This window comes from Xiphophorus maculatus, chromosome 14 (genome assembly GCF_002775205.1).
Source record: "Xiphophorus maculatus strain JP 163 A chromosome 14, X_maculatus-5.0-male, whole genome shotgun sequence".
Classification (NCBI taxonomy): Eukaryota; Metazoa; Chordata; class Actinopteri; order Cyprinodontiformes; family Poeciliidae; genus Xiphophorus; species Xiphophorus maculatus.
In genome coordinates this window covers 20869975-20891549 of record NC_036456.1, presented here as the reverse complement: position 1 = coordinate 20891549, position 21575 = coordinate 20869975, and the positions used below count along the sequence as shown (strand labels likewise).

Genomic DNA, 21575 nt, shown 5'->3' with positions numbered 1-21575 from the left:
TCCTGTCTCTTGTCATGTCTCTTGTCCTGTCTCCTGTCCTGTCTCCTGTCATGTCTCTTGTCCTGTCTCCTGTCCTGTCTCCTGTCCTGTGGCAGGAGACAGGATCATGTTTCTGAACCGTCTTCGCTCTAAAACGGTGGGTTTTATTTAGCAGATGAATTTAAATAAATAGCATTTAACACATAGTGTTTTATAGTGTTAACAAATAAACGTACAAAAGTTGGTTCCAGTCTCACATCTAGTAAATATTCATGACTTAGTTAATAAGAATTATGTTTTCTGTGTTGCCAACACTTTTCTACTGTGGGCTGAAAAATACAACTCACCTCTACAGCAGTTTCCACAGACTGGCACCGAGTTCAGGGGCCAGCAGGGCCGCTGCCAGGAACCTGGGGCCCCATGACAAAAAATTAAATTGGCCCCCAGCAGCTGCTGTTACAGTTTCCTGAGTTTATCTGAACCATCAAAAGTGTCACAATTTTAAAGCCTTTGGTCCAATACTGATAACTAGCACAATATTTACATATTTACTGCTCATCAGTTTTACATTCTGCACACAGTTTGTAAATAAGTTGATTAATTTTTCCACCAACATATAACTTTTCCCGTTTGTCTTTGTTTTTGTCTTGCTTTATGTGCCATATTCTACCCAATGTTGTCTTTTCATCCAACTTTTTCTTCTTTTGCTCTTTACTTTGGTTTTATTTGTGTTTCCGTTTCCTGTAAAGCATTTTGTTTTGTCTTGTTGTTTAAAATGTGTTACATAAATAAAATTAGTTTTACTCAAAACTAAAATTGAGATATTTTGAATTTACTTTGTGACTAGTCATAATTTAAATGTAGATAATTCAGTAATTCATTGTAGATGTATATGACGTCATTTAGACTAATAATTAGAGATATTTTAAATTACTAAAACGTTTAGTCATAAAACAATTTGAGATATCTGGACTCTGTCCGAATTTATGTTAAAACGGCTTGCCATAGATCATCGCGGTTCTGCTCCGTTCAGCCGCTCCAGTCCTGGTTCTGATCCAAGTCCACGGTTCGGCCATGAGGTCGGCTCCAGGGGACCTGGAGAGGTTTGTCCCGCCTTCCAGACCCGGACCGGTTCTGGTACCAATCAATCAAACAACCAATAAATCAATCAATCAATCAGTCAAATAGACCAACGAGCTCTGATGATGTAACTCACCAGAACCGGTTCGGGTTCTTCTTAAACTCAGTTGCACATTTCTCTAGACTGAAGTAGTTTTTTCATAACTACATGATAGTTTTGACTAAATTTTGTTATTAATGTTTAGACTTTTATTTTATTTTTATATTTGTGAGAATTTGCTGTAATTCTTCTGCTGCTGCACAGAAAGACAAAACTTAAACATGTAAAGATTAAAAAGGAAAATAAAAATGCATTTCTGTGTTTTTACTGTTTTTACTGAATTTCTAAAAATCGCCTCTTTCATTTTTTTTTTTCATTTAAATCTAAAAAGCGACCAATGACTTCTGCACAAATGTCTCCCTTAGAGAAATATTTAATGTTCTGAATTCATCTGCGGTGCTATATTTAAATATTTTATATATTTATATATTTTATATGTTTTATATGTTTTATATGTTCATGATCAATAGATGAATTATTCCCTTTAACTAAACCGGAAGTTGCCGTTCCTACTTTCCTCAGTCGCCACCAGGTGGCGCCATGTCCTCTCCATGTTGCATTGATGACGTCATTTTGTCTTCCTGTTGCCTGCGCTCTGATTGGCTCAGTTTCTGTGTTTATTATGGATCCATGGTTTTTATTTTCCCAAAGCGCGGCTGCTGGTCACGTGACTGGCTGTGTGCGCTCTGATTGGTCCATTCCTCAGGTGTCTGACTCACCTGCAGCGTCGCTGATGTTTGATTTATGACACATTTATGAAAGTTTTCATGTTTCCAAACTAAACTCTGGACTGTCTGTTTGGACTGAAATGTTTTATTGATTTTATATTTTATTTTATTTTATTATTATTTAATTCCTAAAGATTTTCAAAATTATTTACAATTATTTTGTATTAATGTGTTTTATATTATAAATTACACAGATTTTTAAAATTTTGGTCATTTTTATGCTTATTTTAATATTTTTTGTTTATTTTTGTTTTGTATTGTTTTTTTTGTTTTTTTTATTGTTATGTTGTGTTTTGATGTACAGCACTTTGTATCAGCTGTGGTTGTTTTAAAGTGCTTTATAAATAAAGTTGGTATGGTATGGTATTATTTATATTTTATTTCAGTTTTTTTCAGTAATTTTTTTACCTCCGTTTTGTTTCATTTCATTTTGTAATATTCAGTTAATAATGTATTTATGTTTTATTTCTATTTATTCATATTTTTCATTATTTCTATTTTTATTTTTGATTTTATTTTTTAAAATCTCTTAATTTTGATTCTGCATCATTTATTCATTATTACTTTGTTTTATTTTTATTTTTGTTTTTGAATTTTACTGTATTAATTTTGATCCTTTAATTTGATGTTTGATGATAAATTTTTTTATTAGTTAAATTATATTAATTTACTGAAGTTCTGCAGTGAAAACATAATTCATCTCTTCTACAGATTCTCTGTTTTGTTTTGTTGTTTTTGTCTCATTAATGTTTCATATCAACCAAAACCAACCAGAGGATCATAAACAGCAGCTTCTGGGTTATTTGATCCATTTATTGAGATTAAAATAACAGTTTGATTTGGTGAACTGGGTGAACTGGGTGAACTGGGAATCTCCCAGTCCCTGCTGAGTCTTGCTGGTTTCCAGTCTAGTTGTTTACTCTTCATGGTTTCTGGGTACATTTTTAAATATGAGCTGTTATGTAACTTTATTTGTTTCCATGTTGAACAACTGAAGGAATGAATCACTTAATGAACGTCGTTCCGCCCAGTCCGGTTCTTGTGAACCGGTTCTTTCCCCTCAGGCTGCTGGAAACCTGCCGCTGTTGTTGTTATTATTATTATTATTATTATTATTATTATTATTATTATTATTGTTGTTGTTATTGTTATTGTTTATTATTATTATATTATTCTTTATTATTATTATTATTATTATTATTATTATTTATTATTATTATTTTGGCCTCCAGCGCCAACCTGAGGTTATCTATGACGTCACCAGTGCACACCCCTCGCCGCTCAGAGGAACCGAACTGGATCAGGAAGAACCGGACAGAAACCCGGAGTTCCCAGGAATCGGAGCTCCGCGGCTCCACGCCCGACCAGAACACGCCCCTTTCACGGAACCACTTCACTCCGGGATCCGAACCGACACCCAGAGGGCTGCGAGCGCTGCTGCTGATCGGACCGGACCGGGACTGATGGCCGGAGCGGACCGGAACCGGACCGGTACCTGGATGAAGGAGCTGCAGGCGGAACCCGCTGCGAGGCTGGAGGGTGAGAAAATCTAGATAGAAACAATCTGCACTTCTAGTATTATTATCTATGTTCAGATCCTAGAGCAAATATTTATCTGCAGATTCAATTTAGAGATTCACTGTGGAGGATTATTATTATTATTATTATTATTATTATTATTATTATTATTATTATTATTATTATTATTATTATTATTATTATTATTTTGTGCATTTATTCAAACTTTCAGAAAGAAACAACATAATAATAAACTTTACAACAGAATTAAAATGTTTCCATTCAATATTAAAGCTCAAAAGAAATCATGTTAAGTTCAAAGTAACTTTATTTTAAAGCATTTTTAGGTTAAAGGTCAAAGTGCAAACATATGGGAACTAATAACAGCAGAAATTAATATTAAACACATCAAAACATATTTTGATTAAACATATTTAACAAATAAAATGCTTAAGTTAAACATAAAATGGCTTAGAAATGAAAATGTCTTATTAAACTTATGAAGTCATGCTCAACAACAGGGACATGGAATGGGATAGTTTTTGGGACTCATTGAAAAGAACTATGGCTTCGAGTAACGTATCTGGATCAAGTCTGATTTTCCCGGACAATTACCTTTTTCTCAACTACTGAATGTTTTTGAATTGACACTGTAATATACATATAATATATGACTGTACCCTGGGTATTGGGGGGGGGGGGTGGTGCACCAGCCTTTTTTGTTTTTTTTGTTCTGTATTTGTGTTTTATGTGAGATAATTTTCAGAAAATCAATAAAAAATTTGAATTACAAAAAAAAATGTCTTATTAAAAAATATTAGAATTAAACAATATTTTGCTCTAAAATAAGAAAACAACAAAAATAAAAGTAAAAAAGTAAAAACTTGAATGACGGATTGAAATTTTCTAAAAAAGTTCATATTAATGAATAATTTAAAGGAATATAAAGACCAACCAGCTGGTTTGATTCGTCTGTTTCTGAGCTGCTGGACGGTTAAAGGTCAGTTAACTAAACTCTAAACAGCTCAGAGCCGGGGTCAGAGGTCACAGCCTCAGGTCCAGAGAAACATCATTTTATTAATGATGATCTGATTCTGATTCATTTAGAGATTATTAACCAAATAAAGGCAGAAAGCCCTGATTAGCATAAAATCAGCCCACAGCTGAACCTGAACGCAGCACAGTCCGTCAGAGCTGAACCTGAACGCATCACAGTCCGTCAGAGCTGAACCTGAACACATCACAGTCCATCAGAGCTGAACCTGAACGCATCACAGTCCGTCAGAGCCGAACCTGAACGCATCACGGTCCGTCAGAGCCGAACCTGAACGCATCACAGTCCGTCAGAGCCGAACCTGAACGCATCACAGTCCATCAGAGCCGAACCTGAACGCATCACAGTCCGTCAGAGCTGAACCTGAACGCATCACAGTCCATCAGAGCTGAACCTGAACGCATCACAGTCCGTCAGAGCTGAACCTGAACACATCACAGTCCATCAGAGCTGAACCTGAACACATCACAGTCCATCAGAGCTGAACCTGAACGCATCACAGTCCGTCAGAGCCGAACCTGAACGCATCACCATTCATTTCCATTTTATAATCCAGCTGATGAACCGTCATTCAAATCCAGAGTCCAGAACAAACCGTCTGTTTTCCTCGATGCTCTGCCAATAAAAGCTGCCTTGTTCCAACAGGCTGACCTGTTTGAACAACACACACCCACACACACACACACACCTACACACACACACACGCGCGCGCACACACACACACTCTGACACGCCAGCAGTCGTTTCCTGTCGCTTCCTGGTTCACATTTCTATTCCAGATCTTTTATCAGTTTTTCTATCTTTGCTCTGTCAAAACTAAATCTGGACCGGTTCCTGGTTCTGTTCCTTCATGTCAGAACCTGAACAGAACTATGACCTGTATCAACAGGCACATGCAGAGAGGGGGGGCGATGGGGGCCTTGAGCCCCTGCTCCTTTTATCCTTGATGCCCCTACTGGCCTTTTGAGTTGTTTTTTTTTTAATTTATGTTTAATCTGTATGTCAGAAGGCCTGCTTGTTCCCCTCAGCAATAATATTTCTCTAAATATAATAATGTAGTAAAATAAACTAGTCTGGCTGCCCTCAGGCTAATAATGACTCTCAGAGCCTCCATGTTGTTCAGACTCCATGGTGAGGAGGAGGAGGATCTGTTCCTCTATCTATCTAATTATGGGCAAGAATATTTTCATTAACTGGTTTGTGAATAAAAACGTAGGTCTGATGTTGACGTTAGAAAAACTGTTTCTATTTATATTTTTATAATCGTCCTGCAATAGTGGGACAAAACCCGCCTCACCACTAAACTCAGAAATGCTGCAGAGAAACTTCTGACTTTAACTTCATCATTCTGCTAAAAGCCCGGTTCACTACAGGCAGTCTATCAAGATGATTCTTTAAACTTTTACAGGGTAAACGTCCTAGTTAAATCCTAAATGTACTATTTATTTTTTCTCGGCTGATGCATTAAATAAAATGTAATAACATTGTTATTCTCTATAAATGATGCTACAGGTTTAGATCTATGGTCTGTGGTACAATTAGACCATTTCTAGGGGCCCCTGAATGTCTGGAGGCCCCTGAATGTCTGGAGGCCCCTGAGTGTCTGGAGGCCCCTGAGTGTCTGGAGGCCCCTGAATGTCTGGAGGCCCTTGAATGTCTGGAGGCCCCTGAGTGTCTGGAGGCCCCTGAATGTCTGGAGGCCCCTGAGTGTCTGGAGGCCCCTGAGTGTCTGGAGGCCCCTGAATGTCTGGAGGCCCCTGAATGTCTGGAGGCCCCTGAATGTCTGGAGGCCCCTGAGTGTCTGGAGGCCCCTGAGTGTCTGGAGGCCCCTGAGTCTCTGGAGGCCCCTGAATGTCTGGAGGCCCCTGAATGTCTGGAGGCCCCTGAATGTCTGGAGGCCCCTGAGTGTCTGGAGGCCCCTGAATGTCTGGAGGCCCCTGAATGTCTGGAGGCCCCTGAGTGTCTGGAGGCCCCTGAGTGTCTGGAGGCCCCTGAATGTCTGGAGGCCCCTGAGTGTCTGGAGGCCCCTGAGTGTCTGGAGGCCCCTGAATGTCTGGTGGCCCCTGAATGTCTGGAGGCCCCTGAATGTCTGGAGGCCCCTGAGTGTCTGGAGGCCCCTGAGTGTCTGGAGGCCCCTGAATGGCCCCTACCAGCAGCTACAGTTTTCTTTGCCTTGATATTCCAGTCTTATAATTCTAGATCTAGAGGTTTAACATCAAACTATTATATAGTTTTAACCCCTTTGAGTTTCTGATCTATAAATCAGTCTGCAGCCAGGTTGTTCTAGAGGTTAAATAGATATTATTAGGGCTTCATTAGTAAAATGGCAGCAAATTAGCTTATTTCATAACTTCATGACCTTTGACCTTCTCTCCTCTGGTCTGTTTAACAGCTACAGTCTCAGATCAGCTCAGCCCTCCAGGACTGTCAGCAGCAGAAACAGAAACTTTTTACCTGTTGGGGAAAATAGAGACTAGATTTGCTTTGCATTTCCTGCATGATGGCGATGATCCAGTAGGATCCAGTTAGATTCTTGGTTCATGTGGGTTGTTGCTGTGTTGTTGTACGGAGATTTTGTTCAATGGGGCCTTTTTTAATTTGAGCCCCTGACCCTCCAAAGGTCTCTGCACGGCCCTGTGCAGCAAAGTTTACAGAACAGTCCACTCAGAGGAGAAGCTGCCACTCCCCTGCTGGAAGTTTATTTACCAAGGAGACAAACAAGAAGCCTCAACGGAGCTCAAACAGTTCAGCTGGTTTCACTCTGAATGTCAGTGTTAATCTGGATCAAACACCAGATTAATCTGTTAATCTGCAGTTTACAATCCACAGCTGCACCAAATGATTCCTCCCTAAAGTCTCGTTCTGTTATTTCCACTGAAATGATGTAAATATTTGAGTTTATCTGAATCGTCCAGCTGCTGCAGTGTAAATAAGAAAGGTTGTTTTAGTGAGAAACCTGCAGAAACTGACATTAAAACTTAGATAAAATATTAAAACTGAGCTGCTTCAGTTCCTGGCCGTGTGTTTCTGGTTGTCAGACGGTTCTGTAGTTTGTAAAAGTCTGGCAGGAATCAGATGTCTGTGAAACCTGGAGAGTTAAAACCTTTTCTCATCGCGTCACGTTTGTTTGTGTCTTTATCCTCATTAAATGAAATATTTATTTAAACTAGTGGTTAAAACTTTGAGTTAATTTCAGGGTCTGTAATTAAACTATCACTGAAATGATCAACTTCTTTATTCCAAAATCTATTTTTGCTGCTAAATTATTGAATAAACAGACATTTGAACTTAATAATAAAGATATTTATAGTTTTTAATCTTCAGCCATCAGATGAATGATCAGAGTTTGATCATGGAGTTTCTTTAGAAATCTGGATGCTGACATTAGCATTAGCTGCTACATGTTAGCATTAATATGCTATTCTATACTGATAGGCTAACTGCTTTTAGCACAACAAAACTGTTGTTACTGGATGTTGCTGGAACCTTTTAATGTAAGGAAAATCTGATTAATCAAAATTTATGTAATTAATGAATCTAATTATCACTTTAGATTAACAAATGAAAACGTTAACAACATGACGACAAAAACTATTTATTGTCTTATAAAACAGAACCAATGATATGATGAGCATTTGTGACATCACTGACAGGAAGTGACATCACGGACAGGAAGTGACGGGATGTGACATCACGAGAGTAAAGCAGAAGTTTCACTGAGAAACAGTTTGAATCCTGACTGACAGAAACAGCCTGGATGTTGAAGCAGCTGGAATCGATCCGACAACCCGGCGCCTTGCTGAGGAACGGAGCTCACTGTGTTCAGGACAGAGATGAACTCAGACTGACAGAATCCCAGAGAATGCAAACATTTCATTTCAGCTTCATGCTAACAGCTGTTAGCTCCAGCCTAGAGTCTGGTAGACAGGACAAACTCTCATGGATGCTGATAAGATGAACTCTGATCATCTTTCTTGACCTTTTCCTCCATGGTTTCTGTGTGTGGATGTTTTCCAGATTGGCTGGCCGGCAACACGACCGCCCCAAACAGCAGCATCAACACGCGGACCTGTCCCCATGACGACGACGAATTCAAATACAATGCCTACATCTTGACCTACTTCCTGGTGTTCCCCGTGGCGTTCCTCTGCAACATCTTAGCACTGGTGGTCTTCTTCAGGCAGAAGAAACGCAGGTTTGACCCTGAAACACTTTAATCATAAACACATGGCCGTGGTGGCGCCGCTAACGAAAACGTTAGCTGCACTTACCGTAAAGCACTAAACATCAGTTCCACTAAAGCTACAGCACTATACCAACATGGTATTTAGCATTAGCTAGTGCTATACCAACATGGTATTTAGCATTAGCTAATGCTATACCAACATGGTATTTAGCATTAGCTAGTGCTATACCAACATGGTATTTAGCATTAGCTAGTGCTATACCAACATGGTATTTAGCATTAGCTAATGCTATACCAACATGGTATTTAGCATTAGCTAATGCTATACCAACATGGTATTTAGCATTAGCTAGTGCTATACCAACATGGTATTTAGCATTAGCTAATGCTATACCAACATGGTATTTAGCATTAGCTAGTGCTATACCAACATGGAATTTAGCATTAGCTAGTGCTATACCAACATGGTATTTAGCATTAGCTAATGCTATACCAACATGGTATTTAGCATTAGCTAGTGCTATACCAACATGGTATTTAGCATTAGCTAGTGCTATACCAACATGGTATTTAGCATTAGCTAATGCTATACCAACATGGTATTTAGCATTAGCTATTGCTATACCAACATGGTATTTAGCATTAGCTAATGCTATACCAACATGGTATTTAGCATTAGCTATTGCTATACCAACATGGTATTTACCATTAGCTAATGCTATACCAACATGGTACTTAGCATTAGCTAATGCTATACCAACATGGTATTTAGCATTAGCTAATGCTATACCAACATGGTACTTAGCATTAGCTAATGCTATACCAACATGGTATTTAGCATTAGCTAATGCTATACCAACATGGTATTTAGCATTAGCTAATGCTATACCAACATGGTATTTAGCATTAGCTAATGCTATACCAACATGGTACTTAGCATTAGCTAATGCTATACCAACATGGTACTTAGCATTAGCTAATGCTATACCAACATGGTATTTAGCATTAGCTAATGCTATACCAACATGGTGTTTAGTGGAACCTAGTGCTAAACCGTTGATTTCAGTAAGGTTGCTAATGTGTCAACGACAACACATGAGCAACATAGTATATTGCCAACAACAGGATCAGATTTGTTCTCTCTCTCCTGCCTGTTTGCACTTCAGGAAGTGATTCTTTTATTCTGGTTTCAGTTTTATAATTATTGCGTTTTGCTAACTTTCTGATTCTGCCTAATGGACCAGGATAGGAAAACAACAGGAAGTCTGTAGATTTTAAACCATTCACTGCAGTGATGCATTCTGGGTACAGAATAAATGTCATTTGTGGCAACAAACTGAGTTCACCTACTTCAAAATAAGAGCATCAATAAAAACGACTAAATAACCAGAACTTCAACACAGAGGTTGAACTTTATTCACCTGAAAGTTTACAAAACAGCCAAGCAAATTAGAACTTTAAAATGATCTGGAGAAATGGATTTAAGGAAAGCTAAGTGCGCTAAATGTTTTCAGTGCTAACATTAGCTCTGCTGTTAGCACATTTTTAGTTCCATAGGTGAAGATCACTGTTTCTGTTCGTTGCTGTTTGGAATCTAACATGAGAAAATGTTGTTAGATTTAAATATTCACACAGGCTGAAAAGGAAACGTCACCATGAAACTGCTGCAGTAAAAATTTACATCGTCATAAACAAATTACTTTTACAGTGCTAATAACACTGTATAAACTGTTAGCAGCTGTTCCTGGTCGCCATAAACCAGCAGAGCTGGAGCGCAGACATGAAGCAACCAGATACTGAAAGTGTTTTCTAGGACAGTCAAGGTCAACTCAACAAACTAAACGACCCTGAACAGAAACAGCCCGTGACCCCGTGACCTCTCCACTGACGGAAAACACTCCAGATCTCTGCGCCGACCTCCTGACCTCCTGTTGCTCTGGTTGGTGGTGCAGAGGGAGACTCCAGCCTGGATCAGCTGAGCTGAAACAAACTGAGGAACCTCATGGTTTCTGTTTGGATGTTTCTACAAACTGCTGAATAATTTTAATCTGAGTGTAGAGAAAACCTCTGGGATTCTGTTACATTCCTAGATAAAGGATGCTAACTGCCTAGCTTTATTATAGTGTCCTGTTTGCATCTCTGTGAAGAACCTTATCGGTTCTGTGATCCTCAGTGGTTCTGTTAAAAAGTCATTTCTTCCAGGTTTATATTTCCCAGATTTCTCTAGCGAGTCGTTTAGCCAATCAGGTCAGATTTTAATCCAGACGGTTCAGAATGCATTGAAATTTTTAGATAAAGAAAATAAAACGTGATTAACTGGATCTATGCTGCCAATTAGAGATTACTAAGAAATGTTTCCTTCAGCTGCCACACCTTGTTCTGATGAGCAGCTGTCTAAATGTGAACAGCTAATGAACAGCTAATGAACAGCCAATGAACAGCTAATGAACAGCCAATGAACAGCCAATGAACAGCTAATGAACAGCCAATGAACAGCTAATGAACAGCAAATGAACAGCCAATGAACAGCCAATGAACAGCCAATGAACAGCCAATGAACAGCTAATGAACAGCCAATGAACAGCCAATGAACAGCTAATGAACAGCCAATGAACAGCTAATGAACAGCTAATGAACAGCCAATGAACAGCCAATGAACAGCTAATGAACAGCCAATGAACAGCTAATGAACAGCTGTCTAATTACAGGAGCTGAAGGAACGCATCATCAGTAGGAGCTGAGTCGGAGAGTTGACGGGTCGGTCTGGTTCTGGTTAAACTGTTGGTTCCTCTGAAACAACAACATGTTGGAATAAAGGTCGTCTTTAATCCTGGAACCTGTTTGAAACCAGCTGGGATCGGACCGAATGATTCTGAAGAACCGCTTCCTAAAGTTACATTATGATCCACTGAATAAAGGCAAAGCAACACGATGGACAGATCCGGCTGGTCCTGGGGTTCATGATGTTGCCTTAGCAATGGTTATGCTGTTTCCCCCTGATGGTCCGGTCGACCCGGTTCTACTGGAACCAGAACATCTGCTCCACCTCCAGCTGCTGTGGTTCTGAGTCAAACCAACCTGTTCCCCTCCAGGCCTGTGGGGGCGCTGCACCAAGAACCACTGAAGGAAACGACACAAAAACCTCTGAAGACACTGAGAGCAACTTCCTGTTTCACCAGATGGAAACAAGATGGAGGCGTCAGATTTTAGTGTTGGAGGATTTCTCTTTAGTCTTTGGCTAAAGACCAGGAGCCATTTCTGCTGCTAGTGCTAGGCTAGCATGTTAGCTTCGGTTGGATTTACCCAGAATGCCCTGCGCTGTAGTCCACTTCCTACTTTTGGAGCGGAGTCTGGTCCGCTCGGTGTTCACATTCACATTCAAACCAACCAGAGTTCAGTTCAACCGAACCCAGACTGAGGTCTGGAGGACCAGAGTTTGATTTTTTGGTCCACATAAATGTTCGTTTACACATTCACACCTGCACAAAGGAACCAGACTTTGACTAGGCAGACGGACAGGAGTTGGATTAAAGTGGAATAAGTGTGAATGGCGCAGCCTTAAACTCCTGGGATAACCTGTCCCTGAATCAGACCAAGAAGAAACATTAAATAAATGAATCTGAAAAGGCGTAAAAACTTTGACTTTCTCCTCATTAAATAGTAAAATCCACTTTCACTGTGTTTATGGGATGCCTGTGATGAGGAGGATGATGGGCATCTTCGGCATGTGGGTGGAATCCTCATTGTGTCACATAATCATCAGGAACATAAAGAGAAACACGTTTGGTTGCATTTTAAGTTTTGCTGAATCATCAGTGAATCTTCTCCCTAAAACCTGAGAAACATCCAGCTGAAGTTTCCCTCAAGCAGCAGGAGTTTCTGCTTCTGCTTCTGTTTCTGCTTCTGTTTCTGCTTCTGTTTCTGCTTCAGTCTGACGCTGGAGGCTGGAGGCTTATTTGATTCTCGGTCATTTGTTTACCACGCTGCAGGAAACCAGGAAATGAAGCCATTAAATTATCCCAGCAGCTGATCAGATCGGAGATAAACACAGAAACATGCAGGTGTGTCAACAATGAAAGCCTTGTGGAGCCAGAGGGCAGTTTGAGCTGAACCGCATAGTTACAGGAGGATCCAGATCTGGAGGATCCAGATCACTAGGGTCCAGATAAGGAGGATCCAGATCTGGAGGATCCAGATCACTAGGATCCAGATCTGGAGGATCCAGATCCGGCGGCCGCTGTGCAGCGTTGAAACAAATGGGACTGAAACTCAAATCTCTCATTTTAACAAGAAAAACAGTCAGAAACATGTTGTACTCTGCTATACAACCACCCACAGTCGTCCTTAATCACGGTCAGACTATCTTTTGATTCCTGAAACGGATCCTGATCCGGATCTCCAGGATTTCTGGAGTCATTTCAAGGTTTTTCCAGGTGTTTTCTGTTTCCATGTCCTGTAAAACTTTTCCACAGTTTGTTACAACTTGACTGTTTTATTTGGATTCAACACAAAGTGACTCCATCCAACCTCAGTCAGGTTGAACATCGGTTTTCAAGTCTTCCCTCAGATTCCCAGTTGGATTTAGGTCTTAACTTTAACTAGGCCATTCTAACTCATGAAGCCACAAATTAAACTCACATCTCCTCATTGCATTGCTGACAATCTGAGGCTTCATTCCCTCCTTCCTGTTCAGTCGCTTTAATCCAACTCCACTCCGTCTGTGTAGAAAGTCCGGTTCGTTTTTTGGAGATGTGAATGCTAAGCTAACTCTGGTCCTCCAAACCTCAGTCTGGGTTTGGTTGAAGTGAACTCTGGCTTAGTTTGAATGTGAACACCAAGGGGACCAGAAAGTGCTCCAAACTCAGGAAGTGGACTACAGCGCCGGGCATTCTGGGTAAATACAGCCAAAGCTAACATGCTAGCCTAGCGCTAGCAGCAGAAATGTCTCCTGATCTTCAGCCAAAGACTAAAGAGAAATCCTTCAACACTAAAATCTGACGCCTCCATCTTGTTTCCATCTGGTGAAACAGGAAGTTGCTCTCAGTGTCTTCAGAGTTTTTGTGTCGTTTCCTTCAGTGGTTCTTGGTGCAGCGCCCCCACAGGCCAGGAGGGGAACAGGTTGGTTTGGGTCAGAGCCACAGCAGCTGGAGGTGGAACAGATGTTCTGGTTCCAGTAGAACCGGGTCGACCGGACCATCAAGGGGAAACAGTCTCAGTCACATGACCTTAACACCCCTCTGGGTGACAGGACAAACATCTACCGTTTTCTTTTTGCTAAAGTTCAGACTTGTGTGGTGGAAGTGAGACGGTTCTCCTTTTCATAGATTCTCCCACCTGAGCTGTGGATCTCTGCAGCTCCCCCAGAGTTTAATGCTCTCCTTGCCCAGACTGTCAGTGCAGGTGGACTCTGATTACTGAGTAACTTCTGAAGGAGGCTGGGTTTTATTTAGGTGAATTAGAGTAAAAGGGGAAAGTTAAAACCTGCTGTCCTCTGCAGCCCTTTGTGCTGGTCTGACCCAGAATCCGGCTCTTTGAGGTCAGACAGCAGATTGTGGTAGATCCTATCTTTACCCGGAAAATGATTTGGCAGCGGGATTTTTTGGAGCATTTACATGTCGACCAGCGTTGGACTGGGTGTGTCGTCTCCCAGCAGGTGACACTGTGGACAGGTGTTCAGGTCACCGCAGGGTCAAAACACCAGAACAGAACCGTTTCTCACTCAGCCCTCGGTTTGGTGTCACGTCTCCTCTGTTTTCATAGCCTTGATCAGTTTGGACTCTGAGAAAACTGGAGAACTTCCAGCAGGTGGACTTTACTGGAACCAGTCACTGCTCCTCTGTGTTGTCCTCTGTCCCAATGTCCAACAGGAAGACAAATGTCTTACAAACAGAGGTTCCTGCTACTGAGGGAAGAGATCAGGCTGTGAATTCCTACATTGCCCTGATTTTCCATCTCCTCTTCCATCCACAGGAGGAAGCCTGCCTATGTGATCATGGTGAACCTCGCGCTGTCTGACGGCAGCTTCTCCCTCACCCTGCCTCTGCGACTGGCGTACTACATGAACAAGGGCCACTGGTCCTTTCCTGACTGGGTCTGCAGACTCTGTGTCTACACCTTCTACGTCAATCTCTACTCCAGGTGGGACAGGAGACGTCCTCATGCCATAAGTTTCCCTTTGGTTTGGGGAATATTTCAGTTTCATTCCCGCTCTCTCTGCCTTTCAGCATCCTGTTCCTCACGTTCCTGAGCCTCCTCCGCTGGTTTTCCATCGTCTATCCACTACATCATAAGAAAGTGAAAAGCTTCAAGTTAGCCTTACTGACGTGTCTGGGAATCTGGCTGTTTGTGGCCGTGTCCTCTCTGCCCTTCCTAGGCAGCGGCGTTAATAAAAGGTAAGAGTCAGAGCACCAGTGATGCATCTTTGTTTGTTGCTGCCTGGGATCAAGCAGATGATCAGGGGATGCTGAAGTTTCTCTTCTGCTTCCTTCCAGAGGTGGAATACCTCGCTGCTTTGAGCCGGCGACTCCACAGTCTTGGTCCCGCATCCTCAGCATGAACTACGTGGCGTTGATTTTTGGATTTGTGCTGCCGTTCTTCACCATCATCCTGTGTTGCACCAAGATCATCCACTGTCTGACACACCCACATTATTCTCAGGACCCGAAAACGCGCATGAAGTTAAGGAAGAAAAACCAGCGCTCAGTGCACCTGCTCATCATGGTGATAGCGACCTTCCTGCTCTGCTTCCTGCCCTACCACGTGATCCGGACCCTGCACCTTTACGCCGTGAACGGCGGCTGGAACTGTGGCGTCACCAACCTGCTGCAGAGAGCCGTGGCGATAACGCTGTGCATGGCGGCGTCCAACAGCGTGGTCAACCCGCTGCTGTACTACTACTCCACCAAGAACTTCAAGGAAGACATTGAGCACACTCGCTTACATATCAGTAAACGGCTGTCTTTCAGAAGTGGCTCTTTAAGATCCACTGGACGGGCTGGGTCGTTGAAAGTTAAAACTCAACAGGGTCTGTCCATTAAAGCAGAGGATATGGAGCAGAGTCCGTTAAAAACACAACATCCTGCTACAGACCAGCAGATCCAAATGACTGAGAAACCTTTGGGATTGGAGGAGACCTGTGACTGAAATGTGCTCAGTTTTCATCCAAAATTAGAAAACTTTCAGGAGAAACTGCTGCAGACGATGGCCATTGAGTCACACCACCACAGATTGATCTCTGTCATTTTTCCATTTTCTTTGGTAATGTCCAGTTTGATGAAGGTTGAGATCAGATTATAATCCAGAGGAAGCAGGAAGGAGTCACATGTTCTCCTTCATGGTTTTCCTCCATACGGGTGCTGTTCAGGTAAAACATGTTGTACAGCAAGACAGGATCCAGTTCTGCAGGTGAACTTATAGCGCCCTCTTCAGGCTGCTTCCTGACTGGACGCCCCAGACTGAACAGGAACAGGAAACCTTCTTTGTTTCCAGGGTTTTGATAGTTTCCATTGACCTGAAGCACCACTGCTCCCTGTGCCTCCCAATCACCCGTTTATAGGGAGATAATCCCTGCAGTAATTTCCTCCTGGTGATTTTTAAACTTTGTTTATCGTCTAACCATGAAGCGTCAGAGTGAAGCACTGAAACACTTTTGGGTGGGATCTGAACATGAGGTTCATGTTCAGCTGATCCTGTTTATTTAACTGTCTTTATTATTTTATAATATGTTGGGATACAGTTCGGCTATGTAAACAGGAAGCTTAGAAATGAAGGTCCAGCTGGAAGGGTCGACCCTTCTGCTCAATGTTTATGTGGATTTTTATATAAATCATTCACTCCTACAAACTCTGTCACTGTCTGTTTATATCCTGCTGTTTAATTTAATGTTTAATTATAATGCGACTCAGAGGATGTTATTGAAAACATCAAGTGAGGAATTTAGTTCAAATTTTAATGGTTTACATTCAGTTCACTTCAGACAAATTTAGATCCATTTATAACTTGATCAGTTTGAAGTCTCTATACAGTCATTCCTCAACGCCAGATATTAAATCACACTTTTCCTTTTTTTTCTCAGTTATGACTATTATATTATTTTCATTTACTAAATGTTAAATTTTTGATAGATTTTTTTTAAAAAACTATTCAGTTGAGCTTCACCTACAATCAGCGTTTACATCCATTTCCTGGTTATTTGGGTAGGGCTGCCCTTTAAACTGCCTGACTGTATTGGGTTTCCTTCCTAATAGCAGGTTTCTGGAGTTCTGGCCCATTCCTCCCAACAGAACCAGTTGAACTGGGTCAGGTTTGTAGACCGCCTCGCTTACACACCATTTTGTAAAGTTGCATAGTACAAAATTAAGAAGAGTTATTTGGGTCATTCAGCCTGTTATAGGAGGAAAATTACATTTTATATAAAGATTCACTTTCCAAAGTCATATTTTGACCATTTTATTCATTCATTTGCAAATGTTTTAAAATAAATATTTAATCAACAAACTATTTAGCTTATAAACTATTAGCTCCAACCAACAACATTCTGTAAACAAGCTAACTATTTACCTCCTAGCTAGGTAAACACTTCGTTGGTAATTTAGCTGTGATTAGCTCTGGGCTAACTAAATGTTTAACACGCAGTATGTAGCTAGCTCACCGCTAAATATTAAACTAATCCGCAAATTCACTAGCCGATATGCGGAAGTGGGCTACCAAAGTAGCGAACATCCGTCTAATCTTGTGCTGGTGAGAAACCTTCAGTGCTGCTGTGGAGCCACTGGAAAACATCTGGATTGCTTTTAAAACGAGCCAACTTTTGTTTAAAGCTGAAATGTTGAACAAGAAAAGAGGGAAAGAAATGATAAATAGTTGACACGAAGCAACAGTTTATAAAGAGATTTACAAGACGGCTTTTAAATATTTGGCTCTGAGCTACATATTTAGCTCCAAACTAAATGCTTAGCCTGCTAACTGTGTGCTTAGTTGGGAGCTAAGCTAATTAGCCCATATCGCCTCAGCTCCCTACATTATCTATAGAAGTGAGATCTTTGTGATGCTCACTCCAACACGTTGACTTCGTTGTCCTTAAATCACTTTCTAACTAATCTGCTGGGGGACATCGTCCATCTGGACAACCGTCTGTGTCCGAGATTTAACTTCCTCGCTGATATGTTCTGATGTTGCTTTACTATTTCTACATAATCTTTTCTCCTGATGCCATTCATTTTGTGAAGTGCACCAGTTCCTCCTGAAGCAAAGCGACCCCAGAACATGATGCTTTTGGGACGGGATTCGTCCAGAATGTCAGGTTTTTGTACCAGAGTTCGTTTGCAGGCTCTAATCTGGGGTTTTAGATGCTTTTCCACCAATGGCTTCTTTCTCTGTGTGGCCTTTCATCCACTGTTGGTACCTGAATGGTTTCCCATGAAGTTTGACTCTTCTACACAAACTCTTTAGCTTTTGTTCTGCAGTTGTTTTACACCAGAACCTTTTCCCGTCTAGGACCCAGAACCTCCTTCCTGGATGTTCCTGTCCTGTTTACAGCTACAACTCAACCAGGAACCTTCAGACATCTAGAAATGAGGCTCTGAGACGAATCAGACTGGTGGAGGAAATCTTCCTGATTTTCTTTTAATTTCCATGACAAGGCAGCAATGTGTCTGAGATCTCCGTCTGGACTTTTAAAACTGTTTCAAGGAATATTAATTTTATGAATGTAAAGTCTTGAATCTGAAGAAAGTCTCATTATTCTGACCAAAGATGAATAACTTTGGTAACCCAGCAGACAATAAATCAGGAAATATTTACATATTTGTGGATAAAAGGTCCAGAGTTGTTGTTCTCGTTAACAATCCTGTAGAACCAGAACCAGAACCTTCAAACCAAGCCCTGTTAAAATGTCTTTATTCTGTTTTTACCTGTGAAAAACACTTCAGCAGACATGAGACTGTTTCCTTCAGCTCTAAGGTCTGTCAGCATCTGGTTTGAGATTATCTTTAGTCTCCATGTCTTTAGTTTGATTTATGGCTCAAATGCGCCACCTACTGGAGAAAGAGAGCTAAGAACCAGATGAAATAGTTTCCTTTCTATAGATATATAACAGATAGAAACATCCGATCCAGGAAGCATCGAAAACTTAACCGCAGTTTTTAAATTTCTTCAAACAAAATGGAAAATTAATCGCTTCATAAAATTCTCCTCTACAGTTTGTCAGAAATATTAAGCAGCAACATATTTTCTCTAAAATGTAAAACACTTAAATTATTTTTGAATGGATAAAATCCATTTGGACCACAGGTCAAAGGTCAATCTGATGAAAGATCAGTAAAATTCCCCTCACAGGGGGTTGCTGTGGTGGCGCAGGGGCAAAGCACGACCCACGTATTGAGGCCTTCGTCCTCGTGGCGGTGGTCGCTGGTTCGATTCCTGGCCTGGCGACATTTGCTGCATGTCTTCCCCCTGTCTCATTACCCTGTTTCCTGTTGAACTACTTTAAAATAAAGGCCACTAGAGCCAACAAAACCTTTTAAAAAAATTCCCCTCACATCAACCATCCAGAAATAAAAATAAACAGAAATAAAATTCAGATTAATTAATGTCAGTGCAGTAATGTGTGTTCATGACCAGCAGGGGGAGCTGCAGAGGGAGTTTCCCAAACCCCGCCCCAAGGAGCTGTGAGGACCAATCAGCACGCAGCCCAGAGGCAGCTCACATGGAGGTCAAAGGTCAGGAGCAACAGCCTTTAAAGTGAACGGGCACAACTGAAATAAGTTTTATTTGTTTTACAGCTGGGTGAGTGTGTGTGTGTGCATGTGTGTGTGTGTGTGGGTGGGTGTGTGTGTGTGTGCATGTGTGTGTGTGTGTGGGCGTGTGTGGGTGTGGGTGTGTGTGTGTGTGTGTGTGTGGGTGTGTGTGTGTTTCCTGACCTCCAGGTGTTTCCTGGCCCCTCCCTCCCTTGTTTCCACACTCACAGAACCGTCTTTGTGCCGCCGTGTTCTGGCAGAAACAAAGAGAGGCAGATCATGGGACTGGAGCTTTGATCCGGGCTTAGACCTGGTTCTGTTCACCAGGTTCTGTTCATCAGGTTCTGTTTACCTGGTTCTGTTCACCTGATGGACAGGTTCTGTTCATGAGGTTCTGTTCACTAGGTTCTGTTCACCTGGTTCTGTTCATCAGGAGCCTCATGTCTCTTAGAGGAGAGCACCTGGAACAGGTTCTCTCCAGGATCTGGATCCGGTTTCAGATCCAGATCCTGGTTCTGCTTCTAGTCCCATTCTTGGTTCTGGTCCAGGTTCTGGTTCTGGTCCAGTTTCAGGTCCAGAAATCCATCAGTTTTCTTCATCCTCAGCGCTCTGTTAGCTGTTCCCTCCATCCTGCAGCTTTTTGGGCCTCTGGCTCTCTGCCCAGGGCGGCATGCTGCCACAGGGCGTCTCTAATGTTTTAAAAACATTAACGTCTGTTTGGTCCCAAGAAATTCACCTTGTTGCTCCTGTTGTTGCAGTTTAAAGACTCTAAGAAAACTTTAGGAGCTGGTTTTGGATTTATAGATTCCTTCCTGGCTGTAAATGAAAGTCGTATTTGTAAGATGGCCGACGGGTGGGAATGTGCAGCTAGCGGCCAAATGAGCTGCAAACACATGAATGATGCAACTCCAAAAAATAAAAGCAGCAGAAAAGCAAAAAGGGAAAAACAACAAATAGCAAAAACAAAAGCAAGTATGAAACTCTGAAAACTGGCTCCAAATGTTCGACCTCCAGACCACCAGGGGGAGTCGACCGCCAGCTCTGGAGCCAGAAGACAGGGTTTGTGTTTGTAGTTCTATATTTTACTCTTTTAAATTGATCTGAAAACATTTTGGTCTTTTCAGGTTCAAAATAAAATATGGAACTGTCAGATTTAATGAACAGCTAGATTTTTGTTTTTGAGTAAAAACAAAAAGAGCAGATCCATTCAGAAAGTTACATATTATGTTAAAGTAGATTTATTCTTATGCCCTTGATTTTAGTAGCTTATTTAATGAGTTAAATGGTTTAATCACCTGTTACTGAGTTTGTAATTTTCTGTTAGTTTTTGGTTCATTAAACCAGGTAATTCCTGTAAATATAGAACAACCTGAATAAATATAAATAAATATAAGTTAAATGTAAAATATTTACAGTACGCAACCTATCGTCATATTAATGAAAACAGGAACAGCAGACCTGTGGCTCTGAAGCCACATTTAGCTCCTGATCTGTGGATCCTCGTAACTTTGGCTGGAATGAATGAATGAATGAATGAATGAATGAATGAATGAATGAATGAAGGTAAAAGGAGGGAAATGACAAAAAGCACCTCAGCAAAGGAGAGCAGATAGGTTAGGGAGCAGGAGATGAAAAAAGCACCAGCTAAATAATTAAACCTTTTCATATAAACCAGGGGGTCCAAAGTGGGTTCTGGAGGTTCTGGAGGTTCTGGAGGTCCGGCATCCTGCATGTTTTAGTCTCTGGTTTAACTCACCTGGATCCAATGATGATCATTAGAGGCCTAAGATTAACTTTGACCTGCTGAAAGGTTGTTGGTACCAGCAGGGAGGGAACCAGAACCTGCAGGATGCCGGGCCTCCAGGACCCACTTTGGGCTCCACTGATATAAAAGTATCTTAAAAATGCCACAGCAGTTCTTCCAAGATGTTTTCATCCAAAAATCCAAAATATTTTTATTTTTATTTTATTCTTTAATCTCATTAAAAGAATGAGATTAATAGTGTCAAAACGTTCTGGGTGCTTTTTGTATGCCTAACAACAAAATCCTTAACTTCCTTGATACTCTGCTGCTGTGGAGCTCTACGGAGGAATCTTCATCAGAGTGAGACCTCTGTCAGTGCAGCAGCTCTGAGAGTTGGCCCGCCGCAGGAGGAGCGGGGCGGAGCGGGTCTGACGCGGGGCGGAGCGGGCC

At 41.4% G+C, this 21575-nt stretch overlaps 1 protein-coding gene across 1 annotated transcript; it reads left to right on the top strand.

The window, feature by feature from the left end:
• Positions 1 to 3207: 3207 nt before the first annotated feature.
• Positions 3208 to 16509, top strand: LOC106700152 (cysteinyl leukotriene receptor 2-like). Its single transcript, XM_014474538.2, has 5 exons — positions 3208 to 3426; positions 8477 to 8654; positions 14616 to 14783; positions 14870 to 15037; positions 15137 to 16509. The coding sequence occupies exons 1-5, from the start codon at positions 3351 to 3353 to the stop codon at positions 15786 to 15788; spliced, it is 1242 nt and encodes a 413-aa protein (XP_014330024.1). The 5' UTR covers positions 3208 to 3350; the 3' UTR covers positions 15789 to 16509.
• The last annotated feature ends 5066 nt before the right edge of the window (positions 16510 to 21575 follow it).

Bases quoted from the DNA above. Each gene is read 5' to 3' on its own strand.
- LOC106700152 (XM_014474538.2), top strand. From the start codon at position 3,351: ATGGCCGGAGCGGACCGGAACCGGACCGGTACCTGGATGAAGGAGCTG. The intron at 3,427-8,476 runs GTGAGAAAATCT...GATGTTTTCCAG, and splicing joins ACCCGCTGCGAGGCTGGAGG to ATTGGCTGGCCGGCAACACG. The intron at 14,784-14,869 runs GTGGGACAGGAG...TCTGCCTTTCAG, and splicing joins TACGTCAATCTCTACTCCAG to CATCCTGTTCCTCACGTTCC.